General features: G+C 40.8%; 1 protein-coding gene across 5 annotated transcripts in view; it reads right to left on the reverse strand.

Annotated features, from left to right (window-relative positions):
• Positions 1 to 12,456, reverse strand: part of macrod1 (mono-ADP ribosylhydrolase 1) — a 174,517-nt gene that overhangs the window by 10,578 nt on the left and 151,483 nt on the right. For 3 of the 5 annotated variants that reach the window (XM_061685331.1, XM_061685329.1, XM_061685330.1), the window contains 2 exons: positions 3,394 to 3,515; positions 1,627 to 1,657 (listed from right to left, as the gene is read on the reverse strand). In XM_061685331.1, the coding sequence (XP_061541315.1) occupies positions 1,627 to 1,657; positions 3,394 to 3,515 (153 nt within the window). Of the gene's footprint in view, positions 1 to 1,626; positions 1,658 to 2,877; positions 2,915 to 3,393; positions 3,516 to 12,456 lie in introns of those variants that run through there. The other 2 variants (XM_061685333.1, XM_061685332.1) reach the window with 2 other exon arrangements.

Genomic DNA, 12,456 nt, shown 5'->3' on the forward strand with positions numbered 1-12,456 from the left:
ATTAATTATTCAGTGACAGATGTCACACAATATCACCAAGTTGGCCCACGAAAAAAGCTTTAAATAAACCACATCACTGCTTGGTGTTCCCTGACAAATTGTTAGCATGTACAGGACAGTTTTTTTAGTGATACGTTCCAAAAAAATATGATTTATTATAACACAAAGTGCATATGTTTTAGGTACACCTGCGCAATATAAAGTGATATCAATACAGGAGCAATTTCAATATCAGCAATTATAAAGACACTGCTCAGTTTTTGTCAGTGATGATTTACCAAACTTCCTCAACTCGTAACATTGGGTAGTTATTTAAACAACCTGGCATATAATAAGGATAAGGGAGCTACCTACCTACCGTGGATATAAGAAGTCTATACACCCCTGTTCAAAGGCCAGGTTTTTGTGATATGAAAATAAGATCAAGATAAATAGTTTCAAACCTTTTTCCACTATTAAGGTGACCTATAAACTGTCCGACACAATTGAATTTTTGAAAAAATATTTTCAAGAGTAGAAGTAAAAACAGCTGAAAAAAATGTTTTTGCAGAAGTGTGCAATAGTGGTGATGTGGCATGTTCAAAATTAACCAATCACATTCTTCCATCCATCCATCCACTTTCTTTCCCGCATATCCTCACACGGGTCGCGAGCTGCTGGAGCCTATCCCAGCTATCTTCGGGCAGGAGGCGTGGTACGCCCTGAACTGGTCGCCAGCCAATCGCAGGGCACATAGAAACAAATAACCATTCACGCTCACATTCACACCTACGGGCAATTTAGAGTCTTCAATGAACCTACCACGCATGTTTTTGGGATGTGGGAGGAAACCGGAGTGCCCGGAGAACACCCACGCAGGCACGGGGAGAACATGCAAACTCCAGACAGGCGGGGTCGGATTTGAACCCCGATCCTCAGAAATGTGAGGCAGATGTGCTAACCGGTCTCCCACCGTGCCGGCCCAATCACATTCAATTCATGTTAAATGGCACTTATAGCGTACACCTGCCACCATTTACAGAACCTCTGATTAACCCTGAATACATCTCAGCGGTTATAGTAGGCTTTTTTCCCCTTCTTTTCTAAGAAAGTGGAAGTGCTCTTAATACCTTCCATCTTGTCTAAGGCCTCAGTTCCAGCTCAAGAAAAACAGCCAAAAAGCATGTTACATCATACAATTCTTGTATTTGAACAATTATCGGTTTCTGCAGGCACACCTAATGTTGTGGTCAGTGAGTGTTATATCTGCTATTTGAGTTATTTTTAAGGAATGTCGCAATTATTGCCAACACATTGGACGTGTTAATTTCCTTGCGTGCTTTCAAGCAATCGAACACGGACTCACTGCCCAACTCCCCCTTGGGACTTTCTCAGCACTGCTCTGAACACTCTCTCTGCAAGAGTGACAGAGGATTACAGTCAATCTGACACCATCAGAAGACTAATCGGCTTTAATCTGCTGCTCCTAATACAAGGCCTTAATCTGGGAATCACCTCTGGGTGGGACGTGATAACGTGCCACCCAGAGTCGCTGGGTGACTCAGGAAACAAGTGTGAGATAGAAAGCGGTTACTTTTGTTGTTGCATTTTAGACATCTCAGCAGGAAATGATAAAACTCAACTGACCGTAGATTCCAGTGGAGATGCACGGGAAGGCCTGCACGTGAAAGAATGCAAAAAGTGTTCAGTTACATATTGAACAGTCAATCATCAATCTGCCATTCCCTGAGGTTACTGGTGGAAAGAACGATTATTTAAAAAAACAAAAACAAACAAAAAGTTTTGCTCAAAATAACAAATAGGATGAAGAACACAACAGGTAGAAACAAACAAAATGTTCATTTGTTATATTATTTTAATAAATACCCAATCAAACAAATGCCTCCCTCCTGCAGGCAGTTTCATTATTTTTCATACACTTGAACATTGAGGCAAAGGAAGATGTATGGTCTCATTCCCGCTGCATAATGACAAACATTCCCTCCTCCTTTCTTTGCAGTGTCACCTCTGTGCTAAATATACTGTGTCTTGTCTGGCTGCGCCCTCCTGTTTCGGTGCCAACGACAGCAGTCAGAAATGTTTGTTTCGCTTGAGGGCTCATAATACTGTACAGGCCAGACGCAGCCGTAAGAGTGTGATTAGCGGGGGGCTCGACTCAATTAGAAATGTTTACAAGCGGCCGAGCACGTGTACACAGTTTTTTGCAGGTCCCTTTTATTTTGCGCAAGGAAGAAAGAATCCATCCTTAATAAGAAAGTACATTGAAAGAAGCCTGGGTCGAATATGAAAAAAAAAATTGAATTGTACTACTCACATTGGCATGAAAAAATCTGATACGTGTTATTGAGCAAGAAAATCAGAACTGACCTGTAGTGTGAACATTAGGGCTATGACTTTACTAGTGCATTAGTGTAGGCAAGCAATAGACGCCACGTTCCGATTTATGTACAGGTTCGGGTTGCTTCCCCACCGTAGGAACGGAACTGGCCGTAAACCGAGGACCCCCTGTAGTCAAATGTAACACACACACTTACAATTGTTAATTAAAAAAATATGACCATTATAATAATGCTGCCTGAAGGAGTTGTGCCATAGCCAAGGTCAATCTGAACGTCGCTAAACGTCCCACAGATTCAGTTTTCAAATAAACTCTCTTATTAATTTTATAGTATTGTATTTTCTGAGAGTCACTGATGGTGTAGCGGTACACTCGCCTGACTTTTGGTGGGGGCAGCGTGGGTTCAGTTCCCACTCAGTGACGGTGTGAATGAGAGTGAGAATGGTCGTCCGTGTCTATATGCGCCCTGCGACTGACTGGCGACCAGTTCAGGGTGTAGTCCGCCTTTCGCCCGAAGTCAGCTGGGATAGGCTCCAGCGCCCCGTGTGCCTAACCAGGATAAGTGGTGTTGAAAATCTATGGATGGATGGATTTTCTGTTAAGTGTGCTATTTTGGATTGCCCTATCTGTTTTATCTTTTGTGTGGGACCAAACAAAAAGCATCTCAAGGGGTTTATCCCACGTAAATAAAGAATTTTCAATCTCTAATCTTTGTTTTGTGCGACTCTGGAGTCTTCTGTTGTCGTCTTCATTTTCACATCTGCGCTTTTCTTCGGCTGCGACACCTTGTTCTGTCGCCAAGACCCCCTGTCTCGAGTGTTTCATAAAACCGTCACACAAGTCAGTAATGCACCGCTCCAGCTCTTCGCTCCTCTCTCAGCAACTCTCAGTTTGAGTGCAATGTGAGGAATCTGAGCAGACACCTTCTTTTTATCTACTTTAAAAAAAAAATAATCTGCATTCTTCAACACTGCTCTTATTTCTGCACCTTTTCATTTTCTCACAACACCAACGCTCACTCATCCAAACAATCGACATGTTGTCTTTCATCTCACCACTGAGCGTGCGTTGTTCTCCGTCGCCTTCCGCAGGCTGTTGTTGTAGCATGACCTCAGAGCGCTCTTCTCCGCCTCCCCGACGCTGCCTGGAGCTATCGGCCCCACTGTGTGGATCACATCTACACATACGTGACAACCACAAAAAAACAAACAAACAAACATGGAAATTATCATGGAGTCAATCATGCTGAACGTTTCCGGAGAAATGCTTCACATTGATACATTGCAAAAGCAGTGATTAATCCACATTGGAAACAGTTCAACCAAAGTATGTACTTTGCAGTCGTAAATAGTTTGCTTAGGTCGCCTTGCCTGACCTGTACAACTCTACATGAGAAAAAAGAGCTACGAACGCTGAGCGCAAGCAGGGATGTCGGATTTATGAGATGATATGTCACAATTATGTCAGCGCTTTTAATTGTCCCAAAACTAAGGTAGGGAGGAGTAATTGATTGGTTTAGTTTGTTTTATTGGCATGACAGTCCCCATATGTAGGTATGGACTTTTTTTTTTCAATGATACCACATCATTTATTATTCATCCATTCATTTTCTGTACTACTTATCCTCACGTGGGTCGCGGGTGTGCTGCAGCGAATCCCAGCTATCTTCGGGCGAGAGGCGGGGTACACCCTGAATTGGTCGCCAGCCAATTGCAGGGCGCACATAAACAAACAACCATTCGGACTCACACTCACACCTACAGACAATTTAGAGTCCTCAATTAACCTACCATGCATGTTTTTGGGATGTGAGAGGCAACTGGAGTACCCGGAGAACACCCACGCAGTCACGGGGAGAGCATGCAAACTCCACACAGGTGAGGCCGGATTTGAACCCGGGTCCTCAGCACTGCGAGGCGGATGTGCTTAACTAGTCCCTCACCGTGCCGCCACACCACATCATTTATTGCAAATTATTTTGCGGACCCCCAAGTTATGACATCAATGAAGCCCAGTTTGAGAACCTCTGATCTATAATTGCATCAGAATTACTCAACACACTTTATCATCAATGAATAGTTGGAATAGTTAGGCTTGGCAGTGAAGCAAGGCTATCTAAAGACAATTTTATACCTTTCAGTGTCTGCAAAAAAATAAAAAATACATTCAAAAGAATTGCTTTGTGCCTTTTTTAGTGCAGCTCATTGTGGAGGTGTTCTGCATTCTAAGTGGAAACCTGATAGAGCCTCATGGTTTTTGCACTTTGTGCATTTTAAAATAAAATTTAAAAAAATATTAAATCAAAGTATCACACACAATGGAATGTTCCCTTGGAAAGAGAAGAATAAAAGCTTTCATAACTTTTCATATTTTGAAGTCATTCATGTTTTTGAAGGTTGGGTCAGGTTAAAAGCAGATGTAAATATTAAAACAAATATATGTTTTCAATGAGTCCATTTATTGAGTGAGGCCAGTCAGGTAATATTCAAAAACATTGGTAGGTTTGATTCCCTGTCAGTGCCCCAATACCCAACCACTGTTGGTCCCAAGCCTGGGTAAAAATGGTGGGTTGTGTCAGGAAGAGCATCCGGCATCAAACTGTGCCAAACAAATCACACGAGTCACTCGCTGCGGTGACCCCGATTGGGAAAAGCAGAAAGTCACATCGCAACCAGGTAACATTCAAAACAAAATGTCCTTTTCATTAAAACAAAACCCCAACAAAAATATGAACTAAAATAAAATGGCATTTCCATTTTGACATAAAATAAAGAGTTGACTAAAACAAAGCATGACTCCTGTCATTAATTCAAAACATACATACAACATATCGTGATGGGGTTAAGAACTCATTTCTTTTCCAGTATAATCTTTTTAAAAATGCACACAAAAGAGCCACAAGACAGCAGGAAAAATGTATTGCCAAACTTTTATTAAGTGGCTTCATGTTTCAAACAGGAAAGTAACAATAATCAAATGAATACACTTACAAATGACATCTATGAAGAACGTAGTTACTTACCAACATTTACACAGTTAACATAGCACTTCCTGTATCCTGCTCTTATTCTGAAAGACAAAGCGCACCACATCTGTTGGCGGATTGCTGTTGACTTAGTGATCGATAGACCGTAAAGTTCATTAATTCATGTTACATAAATCAATATAATAACTCATTCTGGTACAACAGATAATGGCTACCCCTAAACAAAGCACTTGCAGTATACTTGTGTGTCGCTGCTCACTTTGCCATAGGTGCACACAGCAAATTTGTTTTTGTTTAAATCTTAGATAATGTACATCTTTGTTTAAAAAAACAAAAAACAAAATGCAGGGAGCGCCGAGGCTCGTTAAAACTTAAACAAATAGCTCACTAGAGTTTTGTACTATAAATTAAGTTTTTAGGTCACTGATGGTGTAGTGATACAGTCGCCTGACTTTGGTCCAGGCAGTGTGGGTTCAGTTCCCACTCAGTCACGGTGTGAATGGTTGTCCACGTCTATATGTGCCCCGTGACTGACTGGCGACCAGTTCAGGGTGTACCCCGCCTCCTGCCCGAAGATAGCTGGGATAGGCTCCAGCACGCCCGCGACCCTTGTGAGGAGAAGCGGCTTGGAAAATGGATGGATGGAATAGATAAATAAATAGTTCCCAACAGTAACCTTAGTTCTAAAGTAATTTCTTATTGGCCAACTGATTTAAAAAACCCAAAAAACAAACAAAAAAAAAAAAGGTAGCAGCCGATAAGTGTCAAAATGCCGAATATCGATGCCGATAATCGGTCCCAAAACCCCGATGAAAAAATACATTAAATGGATCAAGGTGTCCCTTGCCCGGACGCGGGTCACCGGGGCCCCCCTTTGGAGCCAGGCCTGAAGGTGGGGCCTGGTGGCTGGGCCTGCACCCAAATATATGCATATATTTGGTTGCAGTATATAAATATGTGCAAATATGACAATCCTGAGGAAAACACAAGAGATTTTCAAACATTTGCCGTTAAACCCTGATAATTAATCTCCTCTGTTGTTTCGCTGCAGACAAAACGAAGAACGAGCTATCCCCCTTTCTCATGGGTCAGATTTATCACTGGTTAATTAAGACGGACATTTACACGGCACACTGGCCCTCCCACACAAGCACACACTTAACAAGCTGTGCACTCTGCTCCATCGACATTGTGTAATCCAACACCTCTGAGGACCACAATGGCCGGCCAGCAAACACACTTAAGACACTTAGCATGCTGATCTCATGATCTTATCTTATCAGCAGACATTTGCACAAAAACATGAACTTTGTATTCCCATGTATCTAATATTATTACAGTCTTTGATCCTAGATACGCTTCACAGTGGACATTTGTTAGCCGTTTACAAATTAAATACAGCTCTACTGCAACACTATGAGACTAGCCTTTTTTTCTAAGCAAAGCAATTCATCTAAGGGGATACACAACTACAAATGCAAATAAAACTGGAGGTTATTTCACTTTAATCTCCCAAATGTTGATTGAGTCCCCACCTCGGGATAGACAACAGTACAGATTCAAAAAACTATTTCTTCCTCTAGGACAGTTAAGGAGGCAGAGAGCGGCACAGCGTTTACCACAGTGTTTTCATCATAAATAAAAAAATAAGTCAAATATAAATAAGGGCGTCAAATGTGGGATATTCGAGATTCTTAGTTCCAAATGCTCAGACAAGACATTAAATGGAATATTACACAGGCAACTAAAACGAAATTGGAGTTAGTGTTAATACAATACGTATCTACATATTGTTTTAAGAATAATAATCAACCATATGAATGCAAATAAAAATACTATTTTGTTTAAGGAATGTTTATTTTTTCATTGAATAAACATTTAGTTTAAAGAGAAAACTCAAGTTGACAGAACATTTTATCTGAATTTTAACCAAAAACCATTTTGTTTCAGGATAAACATGTTTAACGAAAATTATTTATATAAAAAGATATTTATGCACATAAAATGTGATTTGTGGTGAAAGGATTTTGTTAACATCTTAGTGTCCATTTCCTCACTGTCGGGCAGAAACCTCCTCTGTCCAGATTTGTTCAATTTAATATTGAATGTGAGCGTGAATGGTTATTTGTTTCTATGTGCCCTGCGATTGGCTGCCGACCAGTTCAGGGTGTACACTGCCTCTCGCCCAAAGACAGCTGGGATAGGCCGCAGCGCGCCCGCAACCCTTGTGAGCATAAGCGGTAAAGAAAATGGATGGATGGATGAAAGTGTTGAAAATAGTTTGCTCTCTTTGATGATGGAATGTTAATGGCTCAATAAACATGCTATTTCTTCCTGAAAAACGGTGGTTTTAGACTTAAAAGGATTCTGCCTGATGCCAGCGATTTGTAGTTTGTATCCAATTTCATAAAAGCAGATGGAACTTTGAAGTGCAAAAAGTGAGTGAAATGCAGTCACTTCAATTTTGGTAGGTCAATTTCTCCATCAGCATACTGTTATTTTTAAACCATTTATTTAACATTAATAAATGACTGAATATGTTCCAAATGGTTCACATTGTATTTTTAATTAACTAGAACTAATTTTAACTAGACAGGATAAGCACTAAAATAGGAATAAGTGATTTGATAAACTGCTGATGACTTACAAAAATAAAGCAACGCATTTCACCATGCACAAGTGGGGGTGACTGCAAGGGTCTTTTCACATGGATTATTTTCCGTCTGGCTTTATTCAAAGCAACAGACTCTCCACATGCTCCCATGCAGCCTCACTGCATGAACAAGCCATCTCTTATGTTCTCCTGTTCAACGCCTCGCTTCCCCCACCAAGATGAGAAGCCTGCTCATAAAAGCGTGCAGCAAGAGACCCGCACTTACGGTAGAGTCGGCAGATGCGGATTGAAAGAATGCGACGACGGTCCTTCATCAGTCTGCGGCGTGATGAAGAAGAGTAGCGGTCCCAGAGAAATCACTTAGCAAGACCACACGCGGCCGCACACAGAAAATTGGAAGTTTTTCCATTCAAAGACGCCGCAGGCATGGATGTGGAAATGACGTGCTCATATTCCTAGAATGTCACTCGTCAAATGTTTACTCTACTTTAGTTGACTAGGTTTGTGAGACGTGATCCCGGGGAACACTTTTAGATGATTTGCAAATCTCGACCACGAGCTCCGTGTGTTGTGTCAAAATGGAAAAAAGCTCCTCTTTAATTATGCACCTCCTACTTTCTGATGCACAATAGAACAATCAATTCGAGATGAAGGCCTTCATTTAAATATGCCTCCACTCTGAGCATTGCTAACTTTACGGAATTCATGTTCTTTATTTGCTCTGTGGAAGAAGACGAGTGCTTCTCTTTTTTGATGAGACCTTTTTACCAATTCAGAGCAGCAATGGTGACATAATCCCGGAGTAACTTTGCGCCACTTGTCATGCGTCCACGCTTCATACTTTACCTCATGTGACTCCACGCCTTTGCTTGATGCAGGCACTCATTGTTTGAATGCATAAGTCAGGGGTATAAATCTCATTTTTGTCACAGGCCACATTGTAGTTATTGTTTTCCTCAGAGGCCCGTTTTGATGGCAAAATCATATACTGTAAATGTTCAGTCGCCTCATCATATTACATATACACAACTAATTGATGAACAGCTACTTCTGAAATCATAAATCAGTTAAAATAGTTTAGCTATTGTTCATTTCATTTAAAAAAAAAAAAAAGGGTTTGGTAACAAAAACAAACAAAAAAGATAATTTACAATTTTTGTGTTAAATTTAGCAGGAAAAAGTAGAATGCATAAGATTTGCTTCAGCGGGCCAGATGAAATGACCGGATCAGGCCCCCGGGCCTTGAGTTTGACACCTATGGCATAAGCACATAAGCATTCACACCAAAACTATGCAGGGGTTCGAAAACGTTTTGGGTTCAGGGAGACATTTTTCCAAAGCAACCCAAATGCCAGGGGAATTTTTGTTTTAAATTTAATAAATATTCATGACCTGTTCAATCGGAAAAAGGTTAACCAAGTTCAATTGACTCAAATGTAATGTCCAACCAATGTCACGAGCTGACGTGCAGTGCTGCTGACAACATAGCTGCGAACAGAGAGGAGCTAGTTTATAAAAGCACAGTCGGTGTCGTCAACTCAGTGATTTGGCAGGGGGCTAGCTGGTCATTTGGGGGCCCGAGGAAAAAACAGTCATAGGGTCCTCCACATTCACATATAACTGAATGCAAATCCCCAAGTACAGCACTTTAGTTAAATTCTGACAAAACGGGAATATGTAATTTAGCCCACTTTGTCCTTCTTTTGAAATTTGTTGCAATTATTCGATGTAACGAGTTATAGAACCGATTTATACGTTCCCCCTTTCCAGTGAATAATATTTATAACCAAAGATGTTGAATATTCATGTTAATCACAATTAATAGGTGTGCATTTAAGACAATTCTCCTATTTCCTGAGCTTGATGAAGTGCTTAAAATCCTTCTTGAGGATTATTACAAATTTGTCTCAGATTTTTCAAGTGATGTGATGTGCTGAATTGAAATATCGCATCGGTTTTGCTCAACCAGGTCAACGTTTTGAACTGCGGCTACCTGTTTTATTTACTGTACGTGTACAGGTATTTTCGCTTTAAAGGTTGTAATAAACGGCGGTTCATGCCCTGAATTTTGAACAATGATGACGTAACATTCAATTTACAGGTACTTACTTTTATCAATGTCTCCTATTCAATTCACAGTAAGCAAAGTTTGTGTCAGTCGCCACTTTTTCTCTACTGCGTCCTCCTGGGCTCGCACTGACCGCAGTGCTATCGTAGCAACTATCTGGCTCTTGCTGTTGTCAGTTGCACACATTCATCACCGTGAAAAAGGTGGAGACCTTTCGTAGTTGCAATAAAAACTGTTTATTTTCCATTCACTTTCTCTCACCGCGGCAAGAAGTTTGTTTTGCAGGAGACTTCCCGAAACAAGTCAGTAGTTTCGAAGAAAGGGAATAATAGTCCATTGCGTGAAAAAGAAACGAGGGAACAGTCGAAATGATCACGATAGATGAAGCATGTTAATGTGTTTTAAGTGCATGAATGAATATTTGTCATGAGCTGTGCCCTGCAGTTCTTTTGTTGGCGCTTGGGTGGCCCTTTTTGCCATCTCTCTCTTCCCAGTAATCAGCACCACCTATCATCAACCAGCCTTCAACACCACCTGCATAAAAGCCTGCCAGATCCAAGACTCCACTGCCAGAGTCTTGGAGAGAGTCTCCCGTGGTACAACGGCTCTCAATCCTACACGTAAACTACGCCGGTCCTCGCCACCCGTCTGACCTCCATCTTTTTCCTTGTCCTCAGTGCTCCTTCCGTGTGCCCCGCCGAGCGACTTCTTCTATCACGTTAGCCTGCCACACGTTCCCGGCCTCGACAACCCATCGGTACGTCTCGGGGATCATCTTCGTACCCTCTTTCAATAAACCGTTCATCACAAACCTCTCAGCCTCTGCCTGCTTCTGGGTCCGGTCAAAATCAAATCGGGACAATATTAAATGGATAATAATTGCTTTAAATCGACAAAAACTGTATTAATCAGTTTTTATGGGAAACGCCCCTATGCCTTTGGTCACTATATATTGTGACTTTTCTGACCGCTTTAGTGACTGTTTTTCAAAAAAGTGACTTTAACTCCCATGAAGAAACAAACATTTTCACACTGTTTTTTCAATGACAAGAAAGGAGCCTGGTGGACGGCAATCACAGAGTCATTCTCGCTGAACGTTTCTAAAGACATGGTGCCCATTTATATGCTACAAAACCAGTGCTTTATCCACGGTGGAAACGTTTGACCCGAGGTACAGTACAGTATGTGTTTTTAAGCCATATATATTTGTCAGAGGTCCCCTTGCCTCACCTGTACAACAATGAGAAAAGAGCATGAGCGGCCTAGAAATGCTGTTTGCTGTTTGTGATAATATGTACAGTATGCAAGGCTGGTTTGATCAATCAGGTTTTTGGGTGAGGTCAAATTTCTCTTTTCTCAGAAATCTAAAAAAAAAAAACAACAACAACAACAGATTTTTCCTTGTAGCAGCTTCTGTAAGCTGCTGACATGTACTGTTTACTCTGAAGACATGCTGGTGAACAAATAGCTACAGTAAATTCATCAGTCATTTAGAATTGGTTCAACTTTGCAGCAACAGACAAAGAAAGTCAGCTGTTGAAACCAAAGCAAGTAGCAGCAGTTGAAATGGAGACACGCCCCTGCAAATGCTGCTGTGCGTGCGACATGGAAGGGGAAACTCCCACTGAGACAGACAACATGAGCCCAATCATTTTCTCTTTTTGTTTTACCCAAGACAAGAAAGATAAACTTAATATAACAATAAACTTCCCACGGCGGAACCGTAAAGACTAGAAATAGTTCTCAATCGCTAAGGGCATGCAACAGGGCATGCCTAAAACATGATGTTCGTAGACAAGCTTATTTTCCTTGCCAAATACGTGGATTAAAACTAAACAACTAGGCAACCTACTTAGCATGTACCTGGAGTACAACATACCGAATACACAATTTTGTTTACATTTTCAGGGACAAAGGTTCATTTAGTTTAAAAGACATTTTATTCATGTGATGTTCGGTGACTGTTTTGGTGTTACATATTAATCTTAAAGGGGAATATTTTTGTTAATTTATTGATGTTAAATTTGAATATTTCAAATGTTTTATTTAAATGTATTCATGATTGTGTTTAAGGGGCCACTTTCTCCAAGTTTGGACGAATGCCATTGTCATTTGTCATTTTTCTTTTTAGTGAAGGGGAAAATAAATCTATTACAATCATAAATCAAATTTTAGGAGGAGAGTGGGGGTGGGGGGCGGGGAAATCTGAGATTTTAACTTTTAAAGCCATATCGTCCGCCCTGTATGTTGGTTTGCATTTTCATTGTCATGATACGACATAATTTATTGCAAAGTATTTTGCAGATGAGAACCACTGCCATAAAGCATCCAAAATCTTTTCATGACAAATACCAATGTGAACGCTATTAATTTGCTCACAGTCACAATGTCTGAGGTCTGCCATATTATGCTGTGATGTCACCGCATGTCTCACAATCAGGCAGAAGAAT

The sequence above is a fragment of the Phycodurus eques genome, chromosome 9 (genome assembly GCF_024500275.1).
Source record: "Phycodurus eques isolate BA_2022a chromosome 9, UOR_Pequ_1.1, whole genome shotgun sequence".
Taxonomy (NCBI): domain Eukaryota; kingdom Metazoa; phylum Chordata; class Actinopteri; order Syngnathiformes; family Syngnathidae; genus Phycodurus; species Phycodurus eques.